Source organism: Lepidochelys olivacea (genome assembly GCF_965140295.1).
Source record: "Lepidochelys olivacea isolate rLepOli2 genome assembly, chromosome: 14".
In the NCBI taxonomy this organism is placed as follows: domain Eukaryota; kingdom Metazoa; phylum Chordata; order Testudines; family Cheloniidae; genus Lepidochelys; species Lepidochelys olivacea.
Genome location: NC_140424.1, coordinates 1,311,653 through 1,338,949, shown reverse-complemented (window position 1 = coordinate 1,338,949; position 27,297 = coordinate 1,311,653). Strand labels below are relative to the sequence as shown.

General features: G+C 60.1%; 2 protein-coding genes across 5 annotated transcripts in view; both read left to right on the top strand.

Annotated features, from left to right (window-relative positions):
• The first annotated feature begins 1,677 nt into the window (after positions 1-1,677).
• On the top strand, positions 1,678-20,207 carry USP36 (ubiquitin specific peptidase 36). 4 transcript variants are annotated; one of them, XM_084647559.1, is made up of 20 exons: positions 1,678-1,793; positions 3,571-3,727; positions 4,687-4,992; positions 5,370-5,591; positions 7,162-7,272; positions 7,675-7,777; positions 8,736-8,803; positions 9,302-9,372; positions 9,875-9,957; positions 10,349-10,460; positions 10,800-10,940; positions 11,299-11,399; positions 11,753-11,891; positions 13,257-13,919; positions 14,652-14,782; positions 15,548-16,030; positions 16,443-16,654; positions 17,233-17,388; positions 17,750-17,865; positions 18,102-20,207. In XM_084647559.1, exons 3-20 carry the CDS (start codon positions 4,740-4,742, stop codon positions 18,231-18,233), a joined length of 3,297 nt encoding a protein of 1,098 aa, XP_084503685.1. In that variant the 5' UTR covers positions 1,678-1,793; positions 3,571-3,727; positions 4,687-4,739; the 3' UTR covers positions 18,234-20,207. The 4 variants fall into 4 exon arrangements, with proteins under 4 accessions (XP_084503685.1, XP_084503682.1, XP_084503684.1 ...); XM_084647556.1 differs by having other exon boundaries at positions 16,440-16,654; XM_084647558.1 differs by having other exon boundaries at positions 1,747-1,774; positions 16,440-16,654.
• A 5,118-nt stretch (positions 20,208-25,325) lies between these two features.
• Positions 25,326-27,297, top strand: part of CYTH1 (cytohesin 1) — a 42,768-nt gene continuing 40,796 nt past the window's right edge. The window contains exon 1 of the mRNA XM_084646607.1: positions 25,326-25,450. Within this exon, the coding sequence (XP_084502733.1) occupies positions 25,429-25,450 (22 nt within the window). The 5' untranslated portion in view covers positions 25,326-25,428. The remainder of the gene's footprint in view (positions 25,451-27,297) is intronic.

The window sequence follows — 27,297 nt, the reverse complement described above, 5'->3', positions numbered from 1 at the left end:
AAGAGGATGGAGTGAGGCTGTTCTCAGTGGTGGCAGATGACAGAACAAGGAGTAATGGTCTCAAGTTGCAGTGGGGGAGGTTTAGGTTGGATATTAGGAAACACTGTTTCACTAGGAGGGTGGTTTCAGAGTAACAGCCGTGTTAGTCTATATTTGCAAAAAGAAAAGGAGGACTTGTGGCACCTTAGAGACTAACCAATTTATTTGAGCATAAGCTTTTGTGAGCTTTTCGTGAGGGTGGTGACGCACTGGAATGGGTTACCTAGGGAGGAGGTGGAATCTCCTTCCTTAGAGGTTTTTAAGGCCCGGCTTGATGGAGCCCTGGCTGGGATGATTTAGTTGGGGGTTGGACTAGATGACCTCCTGAGGTCTCTTTCAACCCTAATCTTCTATGATTCTATGACTAATCTAGGCCAGACCTCCCAGGCTAGCTTCCTCTTCCTGGCCAAGTCTAAGCAGCAGGAAAAAGAAGAGCTGGGGGAGGGTGCGGTGCCAACCCATAGCCTAAGGCAGTGGTTTTAAACCTTTTTTCTTTTGAGGACCTCTACAAAATTTTGAATGGAGGTATGGACCCCTTTGGAAATCTTAGACATAGTCTGCAGACCTCCAGGGCTATTAGAATTCTTTGAGGGTGTCGACAAGCATGTGGACCAGGGTGATCCAGTAGATAGAGCGCACTTGGACTTTCAGGAAGCCTTTGACAAGGTCCCTCACCAAAGGCTCTGAAGCAAAGTAAGATTTTGTTGGGGATCAGTTGGGGATCAGAGGGAAAGTCTTCTCATGGATCAGGAACTGGTTAAAGAACAGGAAACAAAGGGTAGGAATAAATGGTTATTTTTCAGGCTGGAGAGAGGTAAACAGTGGTGTCTCCCAAGGATCTCTACTTGGACCAGTGCTATTCAACATATTCATAAAGCAGACTGCAAAGAGTTGCTAAGGGATCTCTTTAACTGGGTTCCTGGGCGACAAAAGGCGGATGAAATTCAATGTTGATAAATGCGAAGTAATGCACATTGCAATACATCATCCCCTACACAGCCCTACACAGCGGTGGGGTCTGAATGAGCTGTCTCCGCTCAAGAACCGAGATCTTGGCGTCCCCGCGGATAGTTCTCGGGAAACGCCCACTCAGTGGCCAGCGGCCGTCAAAGAAGCGAAGAGCATGCTGGGGATCGTTAAGAAAGGGATGGAGAATAAGACAGAACATATCCCACGGGCCCTCTATAAACCCAGGGTGCGCCCACCCGTCAGCCGCAGCCTGCGGGGGCCCGTCTCAGAAAGGAGACAGGACACGGGGCAGACTGCAGAGCCGGGAGCCCCCCGGAGGCGGGGTGCGGACAGGGTCAGCTCCAGGGGGTTTCCCACCCCGAGCCCCGCCTGCCCAAGCAAAAAAAGAAAAAAAAAGGGGGGGGGCCGGAACGCGGCCCCGGGAATTGTGCGCCCGAGCAGGGGCTTGCGGGCTGGTGCCGGGAGCCGGGCTGGGGGCGGAGCAGCGGGAGAAGAGCCGACCCGGGGGCGAGGGTGGAGGCGCCGCGCCGGGCGGCCGGCGGAACTCCCTGCCGCGGGACTCCCGCTCGGGGCGGGGCTGCCGGCGGCGCGCGCGGCGGGCGGGGCGGGAGGAGGTGACGGGCCCGCGCGTCACGGGGCGGGGCCTGCGCGGTCCCCGCCCCTTAAGGGGGAGGCGGGGCGCGAGCGGGGCCTGGTGTCGGCCGTTCGCAGGCGCCTCCCCTTTAAGGCGCGGACACGTGTGCGGCGGGCCGGAGGCGCCCGGATGGTGCGGGAGGCCGGAGCAGGTAGCGGGGCCGCGCGGGGGGGCGCGGGGCGGGGGGGCCGGCGGGGGAAACGCTCCGGCGACGCGCGTCCCTGCCCCGCCGGGTGCGCCCGATTCGGCCCCGCCGTGTGGACGCAGCCCCGGCGGCGGCGGCGGCGGCGGCGGGGGGGCGGGCCGGGGCCGGGGCCGGGGCCGGGACCGGGACCGGGGCTGCGTGTGGGGGGGGAGGGGAAGAAAGAAGAGGGGGGCAGGCCGGGGCTGCCTCCGGGGGGGGGGGAGGGGAAGAAAGAAGAGGGGGGCGGGCCGGGGCTGCCTGTGGGGGGGGAGGGGAAGAAAGAAGAGGGGGGCAGGCCGGGGCTGCCTCCGGGGGGGGGGGAGGGGAAGAAAGAAGAGGGGGGCAGGCCGGGGCTGCCTCCGGGGGGGGGGAGGGGAAGAAAGAAGAGGGGGGCAGGCCGGGGCTGCCTGTGGGGGGGGAGGGGAAGAAAGAAGAGGGGGGCGGGCCGGGGCTGCCTGTGGGGGGGGAGGGGAAGAAAGAAGAGGGGGGCAGGCCGGGGCTGCCTCCGGGGGGGGGGAGGGGAAGAAAGAAGAGGGGGGCAGGCCGGGGCTGCCTCCGGGGGGGGGGGAGGGGAAGAAAGAAGAGGGGGGCAGGCCGGGGCTGCCTGTGGGGGGGGAGGGGAAGAAAGAAGAGGGGGGCGGGCCGGGGCTGCCTGTGGGGGGGGGGAGGGGAAGAAAGAAGAGGGGGGCGGGCCGGAGCTGCGGGCTGTGGGGGGAGGAGAGGAGGGCAGGCCAGGGATGCGTGGGGGGGAAAGAAGAGGGGGGCAGGCCGGGGCTGCCTGTGGGGGGCGGGAGAGGAAGAAAGAAGAGGGGGGCGGGCCGGGGTTGCCTGTGGGGGGGGGGAGGGGAAGAAAGAAGAGGGGGGCGGGCCGGGGCTGCGTGTGGGGGGGGGAAGAAGAGGGGGGCGGGCCGGAGCTGCGGGCTGTGGGGGGAGGAGAGGAGGGCAGGCCAGGGATGCGTGGGGGGGAAGAAGAGGGGGGCAGGCCGGGGCTGCCTGTGGGGGGCGGGAGAGGAAGAAAGAAGAGGGGGGCAGGCCGGGGCTGCCTGTGGGGGGGGGAAGAAGGGGGGGAGGCCGGGGCTGCCTGTGGGGGGGGGGAAGAAGGGGGGGAGGCCGGGGCTGCCTGTGGGGGGCGGGAGAGGAAGAAAGAAGAGGGGGGCAGGCCGGGGCTGCCTGTGGGGGGGGGGAAGAAGGGGGGGAGGCCGGGGCTGCCTGTGGGGGGGGGGAAGAAGGGGGGGAGGCCGGGGCTGCCTGTGGGGGGGGGGAAGAAGGGGGGGAGGCCGGGGCTGCCTGTGGGGGGGGGGAAGAAGGGGGGGGAGGCCGGGGCTGCCTGTGGGAGGGGAAGGGGGGGGAGGCCGGGGCTGCCTGTGGGGGGGGGAGGGCAGGCCGGGGCTGTGTGTGTAGGGGGGGAGAAGAATGGGGCACGCCGGGGCTGCAGTCCGAGCCTGGCCTGGATGCAGACCCATCAGTCGCACTGTCTGGGGTCACCCCTGGCATCCTCGATGCGGAGCCCAAGGACTGGCTGGGCATGGAGCCAGGGTGTCTCTGGGTGGGTGGTGGAGTTGTCTGCTGATGTGTGGGCACCCCGAGCTGTCAGTCACACCCCTCACTCCTCTTCCCTGTCCCGCCTCAGGCGTCCGGCTGGGATTGCCCCAGCGATTGCTCTTTGCATGGCTTGCTGCTGGAAGGGGGCTGGGGGAGTACTGGGGGGAGACAGCTGATCGTCCCTCGTGTTCTCTGCACCCAGCACAGCGTCCTCGCTGGCTTATCGGCTGGAGAAGGGCTTCTGAATTCAAGGGCACGAGACACCACCTGGCTTCCTCTCTGCTGCCCATTCCTAGCCTGAGCGCTCGACCGCCAGGGCCGATGTTCCCGCGAGGGCTGGCTGAGTCCAAACTCTCCAGGTAAGGGCTGCGGATTCCTGTGTGTGACACCTCGCTGCAGCGATTGACCCTGGAGCTGCTCTTCGTGCTCTATGGGGATTGTCCAACTGAGCCACCTCGGCAGCACCCCTCTGCCCCAGCCAGGCAGGGCTGTGAGCGTGGGGCTGCTCAGAGGGACAGGGATTCTAATTAAATGCCAGCTGGGACTAGAATGGCCAATGCTTTCAAAGCAGACACCTGGCTGGGGGGTGGCCCCGGGGGTGGGGTGGGGACTTTGGGCCCTGAGGCTGGGGGGGCAGGGGGAAGGAGGGAACCTTGGGCCCTGCAGTTGGGGGGGTGGACAGGTGGTGGTGGTGGGGGACCTTGGGCCCCATGACCTGGGGGGTAGGCAAGCGGGGCGGGGTCACCTTGGACCCCACGGCAGGGGCTCTGCACTGCCATGCAGGAGCACAAGTTTGGTTTCCTCTTGTGAAGCCTGTACCAGTGGGGTGCTTAGTCCCGGGTGAGGAGGAGGGAGTACCTGCATCACTGGCCTGAGTAAAGGGGTGCTACTGGCTGCTCTTACGAGCCTTGTGGCACAAAGGGAGGGGACCCTCACATCTGGTCTGGGAGCAGGGTGTGGAGTGCCCTAGTGCTTATGGGACAAATGACGCATCTGTTTGCTCTTCCTGATTATTTAAACCCTGCCATCCTAGAGCCAATGTGCCATTCCTGGGCAGGCTGAGGAGATCCTTCCCATAGCCAGCCCAGTGGATGCACCTGATCAGGAGATGAAACTAATTCCCACTGCCACACTGCCCTCTGACAGTCTCTGAAGGCGGCTCTAACTGCCGTGCTGAGAGCTCTCGGGTTGCTTTGGGTGGTGGGCAGGCCAGGGTTACAGCACTGCCGAAACCACATGCCTGGAAAGGTCTCTGATCTGTGGCAGTTCCTGACTGGCCAACCTGCCCATCAGTCTCCCTTCCAACTCTCCTCTGTAGAGAGACGCTTCCCCGGCTAGTGAGCTGAGTCCACTTCCCCACAGTGATGCACCATGCCGATAGTGGACAAGCTGAAGGAGGCTCTCAAGCCAGGCCGGAAGGACTCCACTGACGATGGTGATCTGGGCAAGCTCCTGGCGTCTTCTGCCAAGAAGATCCTGCTGCAGAAGATAGAGTTTGAACCGGCAAGCAAGAGCTTCTCCTACCAGCTGGAGACCCTGAAGGGCAAGTACGTTCTGCTGAACCCCAAGACGGAGAATGCCAGTCGCCAGAAGAGCTCTGATGAGGCCCAGATCAGGAAGCAGGGTACGTAGAGGGCTCTGGGGTTGGGAGCTGCTCCTCGTTCCAGTGTTTGTGTGTTTGACTCTGTTGAGATCTCTTTCCTTTAATGTCTGGGCTTGCCTACGCTACAGAGGCTGCAGTGACATAGCCGTGGCCCTGCAGCTCTGCCATTGTAGCACCTTGTGTAGCTGCTTCCTGCAGCACTGGAAGTGGTTTTTCCATTGCTGAAATTAATCCGCCCTTCCGAGAGCTGGGAGCCAGGTCGATGGAAGAATTCTTCTGTCGCTTTAACTACCGTCTGTGCCAGGGGCACTCAGGGTGTCACGTTTTCACATGCCTGAGAGCCGTACCTAGGTCAGTCTGACTTTTCTGTGTCTAAGTGACTCCTCTCTCTCTTGCAGGGAGTGACCATGCTTTGGGAGGCTCTGGGGACGGCGTCCCAGCTCCCCAGAAAGTTCTCTTCCCCATGGAGCGCCTGTCCATGAAATGGGAGCGGGTGTACAGGGTCGGAGCAGGACTCCACAACCTGGGCAACACCTGCTTCCTCAACTCCACTGTGCAATGTCTGACTTACACGCCGCCACTGGCAAACTACCTGCTGTCCAAGGAGCATAGCCGCAGCTGTGAGTGGGGAAAGGGCCAGCTGGCGCGGGGGCTCTGTACAGCTGAGCTGAGTGTCCCCACGGTGCTCAGTGGGTAGTGCGGCAAGCAGAAGCCTGGCTGAAACAGGGTTCTCAGGCATTTTCTCGGTGAATCTCCCTGCGCATTGGCCTCTGGCACCTACATCGGAAAGTGCTGATTGGGGAAGGAGGCTTATGTATGAATTTCCCAAGGCCAGAAGGGACCTGGTCTGAGCTCCTGCATGACACAGGCCAAACACCATTACTCAGCCCCGCCTGCATCCAGCCCAACCACTGAGCTGCTCTTCTTGTGTGTGGTGGGGGGTGAGGGGGTGTATAACTGACCTGTCTCTGCTTTACCCATCTACGTTCTTACATTGTGCCCACTGCCATGGTTTCTGGGAGCCTTCCTTTCGTTTCCCCTCTGTCTGTTCCCCCATTTTGCCTGGCATGTGCTGTTCTCTGAGAAGATCCTCTCTCGCTGCCAGGCTCTTCCTCGGTTCCAGCTGCATTGCCAGTCTGTCTCGTTTTTACGGTGGACAGACGGGTGGACTGATAGCCGCAGTGGGGAACAAGGAGAGATGGCGCCAGCTGACCTGCTGGTGTTCTGCAGAGCAGTGCTTAGCAGCAGTGCCTGTTCCCATCTCTGTGGGCTGTGGAGTCACTGCAGGCACCCCGGCAGAAGCAGGGAGGGTGCTGAGGCTGGAGCACAGTGCTCTGTATCGCTGGCTTTTGGGGGGTGCTGTGTGTGGCGTGTTTGGAAGGGACCATGCTGCCCAGGTGGAGGTGGCCATTGCCATGAGCCTCGACCCTGCAAGAAGCAGCTGATCTGAAGAGATGCCATGGTTGATGGTCACTTGTTAATGTGGATGGAGGGGTCTTGATGGCTTTGACGGCATGTCCTCACTGCAGAGTTAGCCTGGCTCTTCCTCAGGCCCCTGACCCAAGGACCTCACACCTGGGCTAGCTGGGGTGTCTGGGGCAATCAGCTAGAGCCGGAGAGCAGCATGATAACTGGCTCGCTTTGCCGGAAGGATGCAAGCCAAGTTAGTTGGGTGCTGATGGGCCCCCAGTGCCTTCCCCATGTTCCTGGCAGGATAGACAAGTTCTCCCACAACTCACTAGGGAAGACTCCTAGCGTGGTTCTGCATAGTGGAGCACAGAACTCATGCCTATGTCACCAGAAGTTCTAGGGACTCTCACAGGCAAGCACAGTGCCATAACTTGGGTGGGGCTTCGCAGTGTGGCAGCTCACACCCAGGCTAGGCTAGGCCAGTCACCTAAGTTAACTCTGCGGTGAAAGCCGAAGGGTGGCAGCCCCTGCTTTCGGTATAATGGCCTCCGCCGTGAGTGCTGGCCACCCAAACGCTGCCCAGTTGCCCGTGGGCGCTCTGTGGCCGTGCAGGTGAGGCTGGAAACCTGCAGCTAGGGCTTGGTGCCCCGGGCTCTGCCTGTTAGAGGAGCGGGTGCCATGCAGGTTCTGCCTTCGCTCACTTGAATTGCGGAGAGCCGCGTGGCTTCTGCAGTGATATCTGTGCCTGACCCCCTTTCTCTCCTCCCCACTCTGCTGCAGGTCACCAAGGAGGCTTTTGCATGATGTGTATTATGCAGAATCACATGATCCAAGCTTTTGCCAACAGCGGCAATGCAATCAAGCCGGTGTCCTTCATCAGAGATCTCAAAAGTAAGAACACGAGCCCTCCCTTCCACTCCGGGCAGCGAGGGGCCTCCCTTCACCTGGTGCTGCTGGGAGAGGTGACGAGTGCACTTGGGAGGCTTTCTCTGCTTGAGCCCAAGGCCTGCATCTCTCACTGTCTCCTTGCAGGGACTCACTAAAGCAACATGGCTCTGTATCGGGCATGTGGGTCACTAGCCCAGCCCCGTGGCTGTGCCCTTGGCTGCAGTGCCCCTTCATTTGCAGCCCTGGGGACAGTAAGAGCCAGGTGCTAGCTTAACTGGACTGATGGTCTGGCCTCCAAGTGGCAGCATTCCTGTTTGAAGGAGGGGATCGTTTCGCTGTCCCTGTCCTGTGTTCAGGGGCCGAGGGCTAGGCAGCTGGCTGACTTGTTTCTCTCCCCTCTTGCAGAGATCGCTCGGCACTTCCGCTTTGGCAGCCAGGAGGATGCGCATGAGTTTCTGCGCTACACCATCGATGCCATGCAGAAGGCCTGCCTGAACGGCTACACCAAGTAGGTGGTGTCTGTGCGGAGCCCCAGATTTACCCCTTTGCCCCTGGACTGAAGGAGGGGGTTGTCCCCTCAGCCAGGCAATGAAAGCCCAATCCCTGTGCTCTGAGAGAGCAGGAGCAGCTGGGGACCGTACGGGGCAAGCATAGTGCAACGCGGGGCATGCTTTGCTGCCCGTGGCGCAGCTGCACCTGGGTGCTGGGGAGAAGCGTTCTGGTGTGCCAGCCCCACCATGCCTTGGAGCCCCAGGATCCAGACTGCTCCTCCCCAGGCCCCTTGGAACTTGGCAGCTCCACAACCTTCAGGCCTCTGGGCCGGAGGGTGCCTGCCTGCCACTGCCTCTTTCCTTGTTCAGTGGGCCCGGCGGGCAGGTGTCCCTTAGCACACTGGGGCAGGTCATGGATGTGGAGTCCCTGTTGGTGTCGAGAGAATCTAGGCACAGTCACTGAGCTGGGTCCTGGTTTCAGATCCCTCCCCCACCGCGCATTCTTTCCAGTCCCTTCCTGGAGGTACGTCTCCACGGCCATTTTCACCAGCACCGCGCAGCTGGCCTCACCGCACACTGATTGTCCTGGAAAAGCGAAAGGTGCATTTGCAGGACCCAAGGCTGGCGTCAGTCTCTCGAGGTGCCTGTCCCCGTGCTATCTGCCTGGAGTGGGGCTGGTGGACCAAGCTGCATCATGCTTGGGGACAGCCCTGTGGGCAGGTGGCTCAGGGCTGAGATATAGGCCTCTCCTGTGCAGTTTTGAGGGGACTGGATATGGCTCCTGCATCCCCAGCACCTTGTTGCAGTAACACAGAGGTGTCTGAGCTGTCCCCGAATCCAGCAGACTCGGCAGCATGGGTAGCCAGGCCTCCCAGCCTGGATCCTGCTTGTGGGGGCTGCGGCCCGGGAAGCCTGGCTCAGAGGGAAAGGGGCGTAGTGGAGGGGGCTGTGCAAGACCAGCTGCTTGTCTCGTAGGTTGGATCGTCAGACTCAGGCTACAACTCTGGTTCATCAGATCTTTGGCGGTTACCTGCGGTCCCGTGGTGAGTGCAGGTTGTGGGGCACCTTGTCCTTGGGGCCCAGAGAGACCTGAGCCTCCCTGGCAGCTTCCTCTCAAGGGCCCGTTCAATTTCCTGGGGACCCCAGCCCAAGGTGCTGCAGTGGGGAAATATTACACACTGTCTCCCCCAGGCTGCCGGTTCCTGTGCGCGTGGGGCCTGAGCCGCACAGAAAGCTCCTGGCCAGGCTGGCTCTGAGGGCTCCCTGACGCCCAGCGAGGGTGCAGACGTGTCCGCAGCACTGCCTGGTTCAAGGCCACCCAGCTCCAGCCACTCTGCTTCCAGCACTTGCACGGACAGTGCTGCTGCTTCTGGTTGGGCAGAGGGAGTTAGCAGAGAGCCTGGCTCTGGTGTCCTGCTGCTTCCTCCCTGGGCCCGGATCCAGGGCGGGGAGAAGTCCCTCAGGGACATGTGGTGGTGTCAGCTGTTCCTGGCTTCCACTCTCTGGTACAGTTGGATCATTGCTCTCTGCTTCCCTTGCAGTGAAGTGTTCGGTGTGCAAGAGCGTCTCGGATACCTACGACCCCTACCTGGACGTGGCTTTGGAGATCCGGGTAGAGGCGCCCTCGCCGGCGGGGGGAACGGGGCACATGAAGGCTTGGGTAGAGGTGGAGCCGGGTTCAGGGAGGCTGCTCGTGGGGGACGAGTCGGCCCAGCATGGAGGAATAGTGCGGGGGTGCGGCTCCCCCCTGCAGCTGGGCAGTCTGCCTGCTATTCTGGGCCTGGGCCGAGAACGCCAGTCACGCTGAATTCTGGCCGTGAGCCGTTGGCTGGGTGCAGTCCCATGGCGACCCCCACCAACCTCCTCCCAGGGGGTGAGGGTATGTTGCCGCTGGACTCCCAGTTAGCGCCTGTGCAAGCGGTCCCCTTGTGTGCTGGGGGGCAGTCAGCCTGAGTGGCTGCGGGGTGACACGGTCACCAGGCTCACCCTCTCTGGCCTTGGACCCAGACTAGTGCCCCAGGGTATCTGCTAGCTGCAGTGCCCCGTGGTGCTGGCGGGCATTCGTTCCTCGGGGGGCAGGACCACCGCCCTCTAACTCCCCGTTGTCGTTGCAGCAAGCCGCAAACATAGTGCGAGCGTTGGACCTGTTTGTGAGACCAGACATGCTGAGCGGGGAGAACGCCTACATGTGTGCCAAGTGAGTCGCTGCCCATGCTGGGGCCTGCTGGCTGCGGGCGGGCGGGGAGCGAGCTCCCGGGGGCTGCGCTGCAGCCTGGCACGACGGCCTCTTTCCTCTCCACTCTGCCTGGGGGCCTTGGCTCCTGATGCCAGCCCAGACTGAGCTCGGACCAGGTGTGATGCCTGGCTGTGCAGCGCCATGTGCCGCAGCAGGGCTCCAGGGGCATCAGTTCACGCCCCCTGTTCCTTGACTCCTTGCCCGCCAGTGCGCGGGAGGGGTCCCAGCCCTCCTTGCTGCCCTGCCTCGGGGCAGTGCTGACGCAGGGCCCTGCCAGGGTGGCTGTCACAGGAGCCGAGACTGGGGGCAGGAGCGGCATGATGGTGCAAGCTCACCCCTCTCTTCTGTGCAGATGCAAGAGGAAGGTGCCTGCCACAAAGCGCTTCACCATCCACCGTGCCTCCAACGTCCTCACGCTGTCCCTCAAGCGCTTCGCTAACTTCAGTGGAGGTAAAATCACCAAGGTGGGTGCCTGCGCGGGGATGTCCTGGGGAGCAGGGCTGGAGAGGGCGTGGCTGGCATGGGGCGTAGTGCCGGGCCTCCTAGCCAGACCTCTGCCCCTGCACTTCAACCCTGGCCTGCGGCCCTCCTGACCACTTCGGGGCGCCCCCTGTTGCATTGTGGGGTGCTTGCGCCATGCAGGCGGCGGGTGACTCCTGTAATGGGTCTTGGGTAGCTGATGCTGGTGGCCCCCTCCCACCAAGGGGACTCCAAAGCAGCATGGGCACCCTAGGCCAGAGATCTGTCTCCTGAGCTGGACAAGTCCCGGGGGCGGGTTCCCTGATGCCGGTCTCTCCTTGCAGGATGTGGGGTACCCCGAGTTCCTGAACATTCGTCCCTACATGTCCCAGAGCAATGGCGACCCGGTCACGTATGGCTTGTATGCAGTGCTGGTCCATTCGGGGTACAGCTGCCATGCGGGGCACTACTACTGCTACGTGAAGGTGAGGCCCCCCCCAGGGGAGTCGCTCCAGAGCCGCCGGGGGGTGGCGCCCTGAGTGTGCACCTGGGCGCCCAACGATGGTGCTGGGTGGCCCTGCTGGATGGTGGGTGCTGTCTCACCCCAGCTCCCTGCTGCTGCCCTGGGCAGCCTGCCGCGCTCTGTCCCTAGCCGTGCCCTGGCCGCTGAGGTGCTGGGGCATTCCCTGCTCTGGGTTTCTGGGAGGCAGTGCTGGGGAGTGCTGCCCCAGACCTGCCAGAGCAGAGGCCGGGGGAGGGATTCCTGGCACCCCCAGACGCTCCAGCCTTTCCTGGCTCTGGGCGGGGTCTCTGCCACTATCTATTGCACTCCATCTCCCCCAGGCCAGTAACGGGCAGTGGTACCAGATGAACGACTCCCTCGTCCACTCCAGCAACATCAAGGTCGTCCTCAACCAGCAGGCCTATGTGCTGTTCTACTTAAGGTATGTGAGTCGCCGTCTGCTGCGGGCAGCTATTCCCCCTCTGGCCCCAGGGATCCCCGGCTTCTTGCTCCAAGAGTTGCTTCCCTGGGAGGGCTAGAGACGTGCACCTAGCAGGGATGGTTCAGCAGCTCCAGCTGGGCTGGCACATGGCTGCTGGCCTGTCCCCAGGGCTCCTTCCGGCCTTGGCTGGGATTGAGGGCTCTAGCTGTGGTTCTGTGATGGCTCCTGATGGACACATGGCCCTGCACCAAGCCCCCTCCCCCATGGCACTTGTTTCCTCAGCATTTCCCCTGGTCCCAAGCCACCAACCCCCTGCCTCCTCTGACTCCACGTATTTCTCTCTCCTTGGCCAGAATCCCAAGCTCTAGGAAGAGCCCTGAGGGGCCCATTGCCAAGACTGCCTCTGCCCTGCCTGGCCGAGCCGGCGTAGTCTCTGACCAGATCAAGAAAACCGTAGCCAATGGGCTGCTCTCCTCGCCACTGGCTGGCAAGGTAAGTGTCCAGGTCTTGTGCCAGAGACTCCCGAAGCATGGGGCTGCAGCTGTCCCTGCTGCTGAGTGGGAGAGGGGTCCTGGCTCGGGGGAGAGGGCTCTGACTCGCTGCCATAGGGCCTAGGATGCTGCAGGCATGCAGGGATGTTCATGGCCTCTGCCTGTGTGAAGCCACTTGAGTGAGTGGCACATGCTCCTCCGAGGTTCCTTGCTCGACCTAGGGGAATGTGTCTTGGCACGTGACAGAGGGCAGTGGGGGGGCCTGCACAGCCCAGAACATGCTGTGACGGGTTGGACCCCTCCATCCGGGATGCCACCTGACGTACTGGGGTTTCACTGAGCCTCTCCTGCTCCACCAGCCTGGATTCCCTCTCCCTGTTTTGCTGAATTAGGCTCTCTGGCCTCTTGCAGCGCACACACACAGGTAGGGCCACACCCAGCTGCAGACGCAGACTGAAGTCAGCTCTGTGTGAGAGGACTCCCCCAGCACCCACAGGCACACCCCTTTTGGGAGATAAACCCAAAATAATACTGTCTTGCACTGTATTGAAAGATCTGCACAGCGCAAGCTCATAAAAATTCACCTTCTTCCTCAATGTGGAGAGAGATGTGCACAGCTTCTTGCCCTCCTGCCCCTCCACCCCCAGTATGAATTGCAGAAACTGGGTTATGTTATAAAGAAGAAATAAATTTACCTACAAAAGGTAAATTTTAAGTGCCTATCAGAGATAGCAAACAGATCAAAGCAGATTACCTTAGTAAATAAAAACTGCAAACTGAGCTTAATACACTAGATAGGTAAGATATAAATTAGCAAATTCTCACCCTAAGTGATAAATAGGCTGGCAGATTCTTAAGGCACAAGTTGCCTTGGCTTTTCCAGGTTTTCATATGCAGGCTAAAGATCCTTCTAGCCTGAGACCATCACTTCCCACAATTCAGTCCTGGCCTCTCAGATGTTTTCAGGTGTGTTGTTGTAGGGAGAGTGAGGTCCCCTTATGATGTCATTGTCCCCCTTTTTATATCTTCTATGGGGGTGTTTTCAACGTCAGGACATGTTTCAGTAACACATACTTAGCCAAACTTCATAACTTCACATACGACGATCTTTCATTGGGTGGTGTGCGCTCTTACTGTCTAGCAGATGAAGACTTTTAGAATGATACCTCACAAGACATACGTTGTATAAGACATATCCTAATTAGATGACAGTGGTGAATATTGGGGTGTCAAGGTGTAACACGCCTCCTCGCCTGCGGTGGGGGCTAGGGCTGGCCATATCCTGCAGCCAACTATGCTCTGGAGCAGGACGTAGCTCATGGCTCCCTGAATCACCCCCTAACTTGATTCCTCTGGCTTTGCCTAGAGACCAGACGGGGCGCCTGGGAAGAAGCTCCAGGCAGCGGAAGAGGCCGGGATCCCTGTGGCCCGGGGTGTGTTTGAGGCCGGGCCCAAGCTGCAGAATGGGACCGCTCAGGCTAAGCCCCCTGCTGGGTTCCCCTCGCCCAGACTGGCTGCCAGAGCCATGCACATGGCAGCTGTGTTCTCGGATGAGCTAGCCAGGAGGCCCAAGAAGCCACTTGCTGTGTCCCAGGGCTTCTGTGACACCAGTGAAGTGAGCAGGGCCAAAGCAGAGGTCCCCAAGCAGAGCTCCTGGGAGAGCAAGGAGTCTCCATCACCCACCTCGCCCAGGCCCCAGGTGGAGCCAGCTGCACCCAGCCAAGAGCCCAGAGGCAGCGGGGAGGGCACTGAGCCGCGGAGGAAGGACTCCTGCAGCAGCAGCTCTTCCAGCCCAGCGCGCTTGGCCAAGGGACCCCCGCAGGCTAAGAACGGAGCCAACGGCTTCTGCGCCTCTCAGGAAACGGAGTACGGTCCAGCCACGTCCTCAGAGCAGGAAGCCAAGCACCCCGGCTCGGAGGACCCCCAGGTGGCGAAATTAAAATCCCTGCTGCTGGCTGGTGCCACCCTGGATGTGAGCAGCACCATGTCGCCCCCGCCTGCCAAGAAGCTGGCCCTTTCTGCTAAGAAGGTGGGTCTGGGGTTGTATTTGAGAGCCACGCTAGTCATGCCCGCTCCCTGTGGGCATGACGTCTGGGCCCAGGGGTTGCAGGAAAATCCCTCCCCACCAGCTCATATGGGGGATTGCTGCTGGGGTGTGGGCCTGTTTTGGCCTCCGGCTTATTGGGCAGCCTGGAGAGCACAATGTCACTTACCCACCTGCCCCCAGGGCTACTGGATCCACATGTGATGGGCTTTGCCCCTGGGCGAGGAGCGGAAGGGAGCAGTTCCTGGGTGGGCTGTCAGTCCCATGTGACTTGCCATGACCTCGCCCTGCGGTGGGGGCCTCCTCAGCCCTCCCCAGGGACCAACCAGGCCCGCTACCGATCCTGCCTTCTGGGCTGGTTGGAGCTGGCGGTGCCATGGGAGGATGCCGCAGCTGGGAGCATGCGCTGCCCGCCCTCCTGTGGCTCCTGGGAACCCTTCGCTCTGCAGGGCCAGGCTCCCGCTAGAGCTCTGTTCCAGTGCTGGGCTCAGCCCACAGCCTTGTGTTAGGATTTCGGTTTAAATTTCCTTCCTTCCTCGCTTCCTTTGTGTTTCTAACTGAGAACACTTTTCTGATTCTTCTTCTCCCACCCCCCGCTCCCCCCTGTCTGTGTCCGTCCCCCTCCCCTTCTCTGGGCTCCCCTTTTTGTTTTCCCCTCTTGGCTCATGGAAACGTCTCTTTAGACCACCAAGTTTTTATTTATGTCGATAACTGCAGGGCAGCACCCCGCGGAGGGCGAGCGGAAGTGACCGCCACACGCCACCCCGCCCAGCCTTTGCCGACCACACCTCCCCCACGAGCACCACCCACCCTGCCTCCACCTCTCCCTGGCCTCTCGGCAAGTCCAGGTAAGCCATGCAGACGCCCCAGCAGCGTCCCCAGAGCCTCCCTCCCCCTGTGGTGAGTGGGATCCTCGTCTGCTCCACTGGTGGACTCTGCAATGTGGCCGTCAAGGGAACGCGTCCGCCCAAGGCAGTGCAGCGCCTCTGAATTGCAGGGCTGGGTCTGCTCCCTAACTCCTCCTCTGACAGGCGTGGGCACGGGCACGTGGACCAGAGCGGGTCTGGCCAGTGCAGGGCTTTCCCTGGTTTAGGAGCCTGGGGAAGCTGGTGTCCAGAGGCTGGGCAGGAGTCAGTGTCTGGGGGCCATGCGCGGCTGAGCCTGTGGGCTGTTAGGTGTCTCTGGCAGGGCCACAGGGTTCCCACACGTGCTGGGCAGCGTGGCAGCTGCTCCCGCTCCCTGGAGGCATGGGCCCTCCTGCCACACCAGCCGTGCTGCACCTGCTTTGCTGGGGGCTCTAGGCCCTGTGAAATGTCCAATCCGCTGTCAGCGGGTGCCGGCCGCCCTGGCATTCTGCTTGTGCCCCACGGACCCACGTTCACGTGCTCTGACGTATCTGCCTTGAACGGCCTCTTCCCTCCTGGGGTCCCCGGCTGTGCTGTCTCGTACCAGCCACCTCTTCCACCTGTCTGCTGAGCTGCTGGCTTGCCAAGGCAGGGGTCTCTCTGCGACTGCTCACAGCTGAGACTCCTGGGCTGGGGGAGGGGTTGCCCTCTGGACAGGCCCCCGGGCCATGTTAGCATGTCTCTGTCTCTCTCTCCCTCTCCCCCTAGGGTGCTCTCATCTGCTCCCAAATCACCACTTCCTCGGAGGCCGGCCTGCAGCCCCAGCCCAAACTCTCAGCTCCTGGCCAGCAGCCAGCCCACCCAGCCTTCACACCCAGGCAGGGAGAAGGAGGCCAGCCAGGCCCTGCCCAGCTCCTCCAAAAAGAGACGAAAGCAGCATGTTGAGGTGGAGAGCGTCCCCCGTGGCCTGGGCCCAGCAGGTGCTAGCGGCGAGGGGGCCGGGCTCGCCAGCCCCCCCCGGAAGAGGCGGTACCTGGAGGAGGGTGAGCGTGAGGAGGCTGCGGCCAGGAAGTCAGGCAGCGGGAAGAGAGAGGGGCTGGGCCGTGGGGACCTGGAGTGGGAGCGCAGGCATCGAGCCGCAGGCTCCAGCTGCCACATGGGCACTGGGCCCATCACCCCCCGGAAGAGGAGGAGGAAGAGATTGCGGCAGCTGGAGGAAGATCGCAGTCCCGGCACATCTCCCTTGGGCAGGTGAGGGGGTGGGGGGCAGACCCTGGCCTTGCAGGAGCTGTGGAGTGTGGGCCTGGCAGCTCAGCCCTTTGGGGAGTAAGGGCCTGTGCTGGCTGTATGGAGTGCCCTGAGCCCTTCGTCTCTCTGCAGTGAACCCAGCCTGGGTCCTGGCCCACTGAAGCCAGTTGACCCCTTCCCTGCCCCTTGGCTCTGCCTGGCAGGAGAGCCCTGTGTGCAGCTGCTAGCCTGTGGCAGGAGCTCTGACGTTAGGGGCTCCTGGACCCTCAGGAGGGGTCAGGTGTGGCTCCCGTGCAGGGCAAGCCAGAGATCTTGGGCAGGCTCCTCTCTTGGGCCTGGGGTGAGGCTGTTGCATAATGGCGACTCCTGCCGCCTCCCTGGCGCCAGTCTGAGCCTGGGTCTAAATTCACAGCAGCTGCTCCGGGAAGGGTGAGGCTGCGACCCTGGCGTCTGGGGCAGGAGAGCTCCGCAGCGCGAAGCAGCAGCAGCAGCGAGGTTTGGAGGTGGACGATGGCGAGATCGAGCATCGGAAGTGCAAGCGGAGGGAGAGCCCCAGCAGCCCGGCCTCCAAGCCCAGCTCTGAGCAGGCAGCTGTGAATGGGCTCCACACAAGAGTCAGCACTCCAGGTACTGCTGCTGCACAGGTGTGTCCTGGGCTGGGCGTGTGCTCTCCTAGCCGGTGCCTGGCTCATAGCAGTGCCTGTGGCAGATGGAGGGGGGCGCTGGGCTGCTCTCCCTCTGCCCCCAGAAAAACCATTCAGCTTCTGCCCATCCCTCCTGCCCCACAGGCCCCAGTTCTAGGCCACTGATCACACCCAGAAACTCCTACTGCTGGCTCGGCTGCTAGGGCTCTTGTTGGCTGCATCCTGTGCCCGTCGCTGGGGAGATGACCATGCCCCTCACTTCTGGGCTGTCAGGTGGTGATTTTGGGGAGGGGAAAGCTGGTATGCCCTGTGCCTGGCTGGCTGTGTGTGTGGGTCGGGCGGGGGATCTCTAGGGGGCCTGACTCTGCCTGTAAGATGAAGATTTCCTCTCGGCCAGCTATGCGAGGCCAGGGCCCTGCAGAGCCCGGGCTGGCTGGGCCGGCTTAGCGCTCCGGCCATGGACTCACCCTTTCAGAACAAGAGGTGGCTCAAGACACGGGCCCCACAGTGTGGCTCAAGGTGAGCTGCGTCTGCATGCTCACCCCTCCCTGGTCTCCACAGTGGCAGTGTGCATCTGGGACAGCCAGGTCAGAGATGGGTCCACCCGCAGCCCGGAGAAGGGGCGGGGCACTGGGACAGCATGGCAGAGCCAGGAGGCGGCCAGCGTGGTGCAGGAGCTGCTCAGGAATTCCTCTGATAAAGCGTATGGGAAGCAAGGTAATGTCCCCGCACTAGGCTGCTGTCCTGGTGGCCGTGCGCACGGGGGAGCCCCGGTGCAGAGCGCACCGGGCCAAGACTGCAGGGTAACAGTATGGCCCCGCTGCGCTATGGGGCCTGAGCCTTCCCACTTGGCGCTGCAAAGAGGACTGCTGCAAAGAACCCTCTGGAGGCTGGTCCATGCAGCCAGAGGCGGGGCAGGGGATGTGTCTTGCACTGAGGCCAGCAAAGCCCTCCAGGTGGTCACTGGAACTCCCTGTCCACAGGCCCCAGCTCAGCCAAGAGGCGCTGGTGGGTCGAGCAGGCTGGCGCTGTGCACTGGCGTGGCCCGCGGTCGCTGATGGGCAACTCTGCTTTGCAGTGCTGACGTGGGAGGGCGAGATCTCTGCCATTAGCCAGGACGCCCTTCAGGACATGGCGTGGGCCCGGAGTGCGAGAGTCACAGACGACTGGGACGAGGACTTCGACAGTGGCAAGGTGAGGAGCTGGGCACTGGCAGGAGCGGAGCCGTGTGGCTCGTGGCCGGGGCCCTGATCCTGTTGGGGGAGGGAGTGATTGGACTTGGTCTCGGGAACTGATCCCTTCCTTGGGCTCCTGCCTCCTTCCTGGCATGCTCCCTCTAGGAGCCAGCCCGGAGGGGGGTGAGGGTGCGCAGCCAGGTCTGACCTGGAGCCCCTTCGCTTCACGCTGCTGTGGGCTCTGCTCTCGTCCAGGTGAAGAAGAGTAAAAAGGCCAAGCGGGACCGGAGGAGACGCGTCAATGCCTTCCAGAAACTGCAGAGCAGGCGCAACTTCTGGTCTGTGACTCACCCCGCCAAGGTGGCCAGCCTGAGCTACCGGCTCTGAGGCCGGGGCGCCCAGCTGGAGCTTGCCGTTCAGGCCTGGCGTTCGTGGGCCAGGGGGCAGAGTGGCCCGACCCTGCCGTGCTCGTCCCCTCCCAGCTGACTCGCCCTGCTGCATCCTCTCCAGAGCCAGGCTGAGGGCCCTGGTGTGTGACAGGCCTGGGCCGTGCTGGCGTTCAGCCTCTTTTGCAGGGTGGGAGTGGGGCTCCATGGAACAGGGGCTGGTTCTTGGATGTTGGGGAAGGTTGAGACTCGCCGAGCTGATGCTGCTGGAGTGTAGCTAAGTTGGCTGGTTCACGTGCTTTAAGTCCCCCTCGTTCCGCCATGGCCAGTGCCAAGGAGCATCATGGGGGCGCTGATGCCTTCGCCCCCAGCAGGTAGCTGAGGAAGGGCCCCTTAGGGCATGTCCCATAGCCAAGGCTGAGATGCAGAGCATACCCTGCTCCTGATTGCCACAGCCCCTGGGTGACTCCTCCACTCCCCTGCTTCTGGCACTGGGGCTGGCCAGCAGCCTGCCTTGTGCCCAGCCGAGCTCCTCCCTTTGCCTGGGGAGCCTTGTGACCACGCTGCTGTCACACGCTGTCTAATGGGGCAGCTATTCCCCTGCTGCACTGGCCCCAGGACTGCAGCACGGTGCTGGGATTGCGTCCAGCCCGGTGTTTCTGGGCAGGGAAGTGACTGTCGATGGCGCTTTATCACTGCTGCGCCCCGGTCTCGGCTGGGGCCTGTACAGCCAGGTGCACACGTGGCTGCTGGGCTGGGGCTGGCAGCTGGCACTGCTCTGCCTTGCAAACATCAGCCCTGCTCATGGGGCTCTGAGGCTGCTGCCTAGGGCAGTTTTCGGTTAATTCCTCCCCTGTACCCCCAATCTCCTCTCCACCCCGCCCTCCCTCGAGCTGCTTCTGCCTGGGTCCCTGGGCAGAGGGAGTAATGGGCTCATACAGGCCTACTTCAGCTCAACCAACTGCTCTCATGGGTGAGCGTCACCCCCATCCAGCTTGGCCTCCTGTCCTGGGTTCCCTCTGTCTAGCTGGGGACATGGCCCCAGCAGAACCAGGCTGCTGCCAGAGTGGGAGAAGGGGGCCATCCCCTGCCACAGCTTGGTCCAGCTGTGTGCATCCCTGCACAGAGATCAGCTGTTGGCTTGAGCTGCTAGCCCCCAGCACGCCTGCCTTGACTTCACTCTGTTTGGCTTCCCCCGGTAGTGCCCGGTTCGTCTTGCTGAGGGTGTGCTCCCTGTTCTCTGGGGAGGGGATGCTGCTGGGCCAGGAGCAGATGGGGGGTGGGGGGAGAGGGGTCTCTGCTGGGCTAATGGCTGTTGTGGGGGCTGTGGGAAGATCTCCTGGGGGCACTGCTGCTTCACTAGAGAGGCTGCTTTCACCCATCTGCTGCTGCATGTCCATGTCTGCCTGGTACCTCTAAACTGCATTCCCTGCACCACTGCCCCTCTGCCAAACCTCCCTGCTGTGCGAGTCCCAGGAAAAGAATGTTCTCCAGGTCTTCCATGGGCAGGGCCCTGCTCTCTCCCCTGCTCCCTAGGAGCCTGAGAGCTGTCATGCATTATCTTCTAAATACCTGTTAACCTTTTTGCATCCTGCTGTCAGCCAAACAGGCCAGGTGAAGGGGTTAATGGCTGCAAATCATTTCATTATCTCAGATGTGTACATATATCAAAGCCTGTTTAATGGCCGTTACAGCTAGGATTTGCGTTTATTTAAATTTTCAACTTAGTCAAGGGGAGAAAAGCCAGCGTGAGACTCTGTCCCCTTCCCCAGGGGAGATTTCCCTCTTACAGTGGGGATTATTCTGACATCTTGTACAGTTTGCTGATCGACGGTTCCATAATCTCAATGTATATGTGTGTAGATACCGGGAGCTGATCTGTACATGGTTGTATTTTGCACCTCCTGCTGGGGACAATGCAGTAACCTCAGTTATTGCCAAGATCATGGTGCAATAAAGTAACCAGTTTTGAGTCCTGGCTGTGTCCTGTTTGTGTCACTGCTGAAGAGCCATCCCTCACCTCGCCTGTAGCAGGTGATGCAGAGGCTGTAAGTAGCTTGATGCCTTGGACTGGGGGAGTTGAGCTGTCTTTAGCAGTGCATGTAAGGAGGCAGCCTGGCTCATGGTGGTGGAGAAGGGCCAGTCTCTGGCTGGGGAGGGAGAAGAGCCTAGGAAGTAGCAGACTCATGCATCTGCCTGGGGAGACCTGTCTCTGCTAAAGATTGTGTTCTAACCTCAGAAGGCTTCTGTGCATCTCTGATCCCAGAACAGCTGCCAGCGAATGTTTTGTGACTCAGGGAAATAGCTTCCTATTGTGGGGCAGGGGGCCATGCACATCCCTGCTGCGCAGAAGGGGAAGCGGCCACTGGCGGAGGGATTGGTGTTACACTGCACAAAGCCACGCTCTTTAAAGCCTTAGCTGATCACCTTTAATCTCTGTATCCAAAGGGGCTCTCACAACATTGGCTAGTAGTCTACCTTGCCCAGGAGCACTCTGCATGTAGGGGTAACTTGCAGTAAACCAGGTCCATGGCCATGTCTGTTCAGAGATGGGGAGAACCCCACTGGCTTCACAAAAGCAGCTTTCTTCAGTACTACCCTTAAACAGAAGGTCAGCAGGTGCCTCCCCAGCCCACTGTGTATGGGGGAGGAATTGTCCGTATTGGATTTGCTGCCATCCTCCTTGGAAACAGCTGCTGGCCTCATCAGCCGCGCCCCCCCCCCCCCCACTTCCTCTGCACGCCTCTGTCCCTAGCAATGCACAAACTGCCTTGATTTGCGGAGTGAGCTCTCCTTTGTCTTCATTTCTACTTGCTGGGGCAGGCAGGCAGGCTGTTCTTGCTACCCTAGTGTCATTGCTCCTCTATTAATCATGCTTATTGCAGGAGTGCCCCATTGTGCTAGGCCCTGTACAAATAGCACCAGCTATGCCCGCTGAACAGCCCACAAGGGGCACGGGGACCAAACAGGAAGAACTGGAAATCTTAGTCTGTAAGCTAAATTAAGACTTAACTGGCATCACAGAGATGTGGTGGGGTAACTCTCAGGAGTAAAGCGGAAAGGACAGGTGGGAAAAAGAAGCAGAGGTATATATTATTGATGTATAATACACGTGCTAGGAGGTCCAGAAGGCGGTGAGAGGCAGATCAGCTGCAAGTTTTGTAAAGATAAAAGGGGGAAAAAATAGGGGTGACCTAGTCGGGGTCTACTAGAGCAGCAGTTCTCAGCCAGGGATCTAAGGCCCCCTGGGGGCCTGTGAGCAGGTTTCAGGGGGTCCACCAAGCAGGGCTGGCATTAGATGCATTAGGACTCAGGGCAGAAAGTCAAAGCCATGCTGCCTTAAAATCTGCCCTGCTTGCTGCCCCCTAATGCAGGCCCTGGTTTTTATATGCAGAAAAACACTTGTGGCACAGGTAGGCCATTAAGTTTTTATAGCGTGTTTGGGGGGATGGGGGTGTCTCAGAAAGAAAAAGGTTAAGAGCCCCTGTACGAGAGCACACCAAATCAGGAAGAGGCAATGGATGAGTCCTTTCTAGAACAAAGGACAAATACCCCAAACCCAAGGCTGGGTACTAATGAGGGGAGGGATAGCGCAGTGGTTTGAGCAGCAGCCTGCGAAACCCAGGGTTGTGAGCTCAATCCTTGAGGGAGCCATGTCAGGATCTGGGGCAGAAACTGAGGATTGGCCCTGCTTTGAGCAGGGGGTTGGACTAAATGACCTCCTGAGGTCCCTTCCAGCTCTGTGATTCTATGAGGGACTTTAATTACCCAGGCACCTGCTAGAAAAGTAATCCAGAAATTTTGCATTTTGCTGTAAATTGTTAGAATGTGTAGGGAACAACTGGTTTCAGAAAGTGGAGGAAGTACCCAGCCAGACAGCTGGTTCAGACTTGGGTCTGACTAATGGAGGAATTGGTAGCAAAGTGGAAGACTGAAGGCGATTTGGGTGAAAGTGAACATGAAATGAGAGATTTCATGATTCTAAGGAATGAGTGAGAGCTGCAGAATATGGATAGTGGACTTCAAAAAAGCTGATTAACGAACTCTGAGAACTGGTGGGTAAGAGAGAAAATCCAAGGAAAAAAGGAGTTCAGGAGGTCTGGCAGTCTGAGACACAATATTAAAGGTGTAAAGGAAAGAGAGGAAGACTAGTATGAGGCCAGTATGGCTCCAGCAGGAACTCTTTAATGACCTGAGAATCCTACAGAAAGTGGAAATGTGAACCCATTGCTAAGGAGAGGTACAAGAGAATAGCACAAGCAGGTAAGGACAAAATCAGAACGGTAAGGCACAAACTGTATTACAGGTAGCAAGCAAACTAAAAGGCAATAGGAAGAGAGTCTATAAATACATTAGGAGCAAGAGAAAGTCAGAGTAACATGTAAGCCCTCTACTTTAGTGGGGAAGGAAAGCTAATAATGCATGAAATCAAGAAGGCTGAGGTGTCTAATGCCTATTTTGCTTCAATCTTCACTAAAAAGGTTAATTATGACCAGATACTCAATGCAATTCACATTAAGATGGGGGAAAGAACATGTTAAAGAATATTTAGGTAAATTAGATTATTCAAGTCATCCTGGAGTACTTAAAGACCTAGCTGAAGTAATCTTGGAGCTGTTAGTAATTATCTTTGAGAACTCCCAGAGATGCTAGAGGACTGGGGAAGGACAAACAGTACCTATCTTTTAAAAGGGGAACAAAGTGGACCCAGGGAATTATAGACTAGTCAGCCTAACTTTGATACCTGGAAAGATACTGGAACAAATTATTAAACAATCATCTTGTAAGCAGCTATAGTGTAATTAGTAATAGCTCAAATAGTTTTGTCAAGAACAAATCAGGTTGAACCAACCTAATTTCCTTCTTTGACAGGCTTAGTGGTCTAAGGGAGCGAGAGGAAGCTGTAGACATATCTTGATTTTTAGTAAGGCTTTTGATGGAGTCCCCTATGACATTCTCATAAGCAAATTAGGGAACTGTGGGCTACATGAAATTACTGTAAGGTGGGTGCACAACTTGCTGAAAACTTGCACTCAGATTTACTACAGTTTGACAGCAAACCATGGGTGTCAACTAGGAGGACATATCTAGCAGGATCCTGCAAGGGTCTGCCTTGGGTCTGGTACTATTCAATATTTTCATTAAATGATGTAGATAATGGCATGGAGAGTATGTTTATAAAATTTGCAGATAACACCAAGCTGGGAGAGGTTGCAAGCATGTTGGGGGACAGGGTTTGAATTCAAATGACCTTGACAAATTGGAGAATTGGTCTGAAATCAACAAAGACAAGTGCAAAGTACTACACTTAAGAAGGAAAAATCAACTACACAATGGGGAGAAACTGGATTGTACCACTGAAAAGGATCTGGGGGTTATAGTAGATCCCAAATTGAGTATGAGCCAATGTGCTGCAGTTGGGAAAAAGGCTAACATCGTTCTGGGGTGTATTAACAGGCATGTCGTCTCTAAGACATGGGATGTAATTGTTCTGATCTACTCTGCACTGGTGAGGCATCAGATGGAGTGCTGTTTCCAATGCAAGGAATTATATGGACAAATTGGAGAGTGTCCACAGAAGAGCAAAAAAAAATGACAAAAGGGTTTAGAAAACCTGACCTATGTGGAAAGGTTAAAAAACCGGGCCTGTTTAGCCTGGAGAAAAGACAACAGAAGAGAGACCTGACAACAGTCTCAAATCTGTTAAGGGCTTTCTGTCCTTCCTTTGTTGTTCAAATTGTACCATCTCAAGCTTTCATGCTGCCACAATGATTTGAGAATTGTGATGTCAGTTGTTTAGAGACTAGAAGACTCCCCTCTCTTATACACCACCTCAGCTCCTCTTGCTTTATTTTCCATCCATTTGCTCAGCTCTGCTGGCTGGTCTTTTAACTTCCATGTCTCATCCGCGTAGTCTTGTTGCAGAATCGTTCTTTTACTGAATTCTCTTCTTTAATTCTTTCCTCTCTTCAACAAGTCTCCATGTATTCTCCTCTCTGAGTTCGTCTCGCTCCCACTGCCGGCCTGGCTGCACCCTTACTTGCTTCTTTTAGACGCTGCCCCGGCTCTGCCATGTCGCCCGTCAGTATCTGTCATTCTTAAGATCTGGGGCTGGGTTGCAGCTTGAAATGAGCTGTGCCCGGGGCCAGCTCTATGCTGGCTGATGAGTCGTTACTTCTTCGTGGGGCAGCTCTTCGTCTGCCCTAGGGTGAGCCCCGGCCCAGCCCCTGTGCCATAACTGCCTGGCTGAGTCTGCCTAGCTCCGGCCACGCTGGAACACCCGATGTCTGGTAGCGGATAAACCCTTTAACCGGAAAGTGGCACTTTAAACGGGAGATTTCTAGAGCCTTTGGGGCATATGGGTGCAGGCCTTCCCGCCCCAGCACCCCAAAGCCTTCGGCCACAATGAATTCAGCTCACAAGACGGCAGGGAGGCAGGTTGGGGCTGAACATTATCCCCACCGTAGGGCTGGGGGAAGAGAGGCAGAGATGAAGTGACTTACCTGAGGTCATACAAAGAGTCAGGCAGAGCTGGGAATGGAAGCCAGGAGTCCTGCAGGGCTCCTCCCCATCCCCCTCCCCGAGCTGGGGAGAGAACCCAGGAGTCCTGGCTTCCCCCCACCCCAGACTCCTCCCTGAGCTGGGGAGAGAACCCAGGAGTCCTGGCTCCTCCCCAGCCGCCTCCCCGAGCTGGGGAGAGAACCCAGGAGTCCTGGCTTCCCCGAGCTGGGGAGAGAACCCCGGAGTCCTGGCTCCTCCCCAGCCCCCTCCCCGAGCTGGGGAGAGAACCCAGGAGTCCTGGCTTCCCCCCCACCCCAGCCCCCTCCCCGAGCTGGGGAGAGAACCCAGGAGTCCTGGCTCCTCCCCAGCCCCCTCCCCGAGCTGGGGAGAGAACCCAGGAGTCCTGGCTTCCCCCCCACCCCAGCCCCCTCCCCGAGCTGGGGAGAGAACCCAGGAGTCCTGGCTCCCAGGCCCCGCCCCTCCCTGAGCCAGAAGGACCCCCGGACCCTGCTCACGCTCGCTCCCCCGCCCCTTCCCCGGCATCACGTGGGCCCAGCCCCTGGCCGCTCCCGGCCCGGCTTCGGAGGCCCCGCCCCTCCCCGCCGGTGAGCTCCGCCCCCAGGCGGGCCGGGCCGGGGCGGGAGCGAGCGCGGGGAGCCGCCGCTAGAGGCAGCCGGGCGGCCGCGGCGGGCAGCATGGAGGAGGAGAGCGGCTACGGTGAGCGCGGGGGCCGGGGGGGGGAACCGGGCTGTGGCGGGGAGCGCTGCCCCCTGGGCACTGCTAGGGGCTGGGGGGGCAGTAGGGCAGTGCAATGGGGGGCAGTGCAGGGGGGCTGGGGGGGTATAGGGCAGTGCAATGGGGGGGCAGTGCAGGGGGGCTGGGGGGTATAGGGCAGTGCAATGGGGGGCAGTGCAGGGGAGCTGGGGGGTATAGGGCAGTGCAATGGGGGGGCAGTGCAGGGGGGCTGGGGGGTATAGGGCAGTGCAATGGGGGGCAGTGCAGGGGGGCTGGGGGGGTATAGGGCAGTGCAATGGGGGGGCAGTGCAGGGGGGCTGGGGGGTATAGGGCAGTGCAATGGGGGGGCAGTGCAGGGGGGCTGGGGGGTATAGGGCAGTGCAATGGGGGGCAGTGCAGGGGGGCTGGGGGGTATAGGGCAGTGCAATGGGGGGCAGTGCAGGGGGGCTGGGGGGGTATAGGGCAGTGCAATGGGGGGGCAGTGCAGGGGGGCTGGGGGGTATAGGGCAGTGCAATGGGGGGACTGTGGGGGGGCTGGGGGGTATAGGGCAGTGCAATGGGGGGCAGTGCAGGGGGGCTGGGGGGTATAGGGCAGTGCAATGGGGGTACTGCGGGGGGGCTGGGGGGTATAGGGCAGTGCAGGGGGGCTGGGGGGGTATAGGGCAGTGCAATGGGGGGCAGTGCAGGGGGGCTGGGGGGGTATAGGGCAGTGCAATGGGGGCAGTGCAGGGGGGCTGGGGGGGTATAGGGCAGTGCAATGGGGGGCAGTGCAGAGTCAGGGGTGGGAGGTTATAGGGCTGTGGAATGGGGGGCAGTGCAGGGGGGCTGGGGGTATAGGGCAGTGCAATGGGGGGCAGTGCAGGGGGGCTGGGGGTATGGGGCAGTGCAGGGGGGCTGGGGGGTATAGGGCAGTGCAATGGGGGGCAGTGCAGGGGGGCTGGGGGTATGGGGCAGTGCAGGGGGGCTGGGGGGTATAGGGCAGTGCAATGGGGGGCAGTGCAGGGGAGCTGGGGGGTATAGGGCAGTGCAATGGGGGGACTGTGGGGGGGCTGGGGGGTATAGGGCAGTGCAATGGGGGGCAGTGCAGGGGGGCTGGGGGGTATAGGGCAGTGCAATGGGGGGTACTGCGGGGGGGCTGGGGGAGTATAGGGCAGTGCAGGGGGGCTGGGGGTAAAGGGCAGTGCAATGGGGGGCAGTGCAGGGGGGCTGGGGGTATGGGGCAGTGCAGGGGGGCTGGGGGGTATAGGGCAGTGCAATGGGGGGCAGTGCAGGGTCGGGGGGTGGGTGGGTATAGGGCTGTGGAATGGGGGGCAGTGCAGGGTGGTGGGGGGGATAGCTGCCCCCTAGGCACTGCCAGGGGTTGGGGCTGCTGGGCTGTGGGGCAGTGAGGGAGGGGGCCCCCCCAGTGTGGGGAGCGAGGCAAGGATCACTTTCCTTGGCTTGGGAAGAGTGGTGGGGCGTGTGGGGAGGACTGGAGGACAGCTGCACGGGCAGATGCTGTAGGCTGTTCCCTGTGGGTCACCCCCCAGGCCGGGCTCTCTGTGTCTGAAGTCTGGCACTGCCCCAGCTGCCACTCAACAGCTGGGCACATGGGCTCTCACCAGTAACCGGGTGTGTTTTCTCTAGTGCCTTTCTGTGGCTGCATTTGACACTCCTTGCTGTTTCCTGTTGCTGCAAGTGATCGCCTGGGTACTTTCCTCTGGCAAAGCTCTAAGCATGGGGGCAGGAGCATAAGGGGGTCTGGGGAGCTCAGAGCTCTGCTTGAGTGGGCTGTGGGCACCCCTGCTCAGGCTGCTCTCTGGTCACCCCCGGGCAGGCCTGTCACCAAG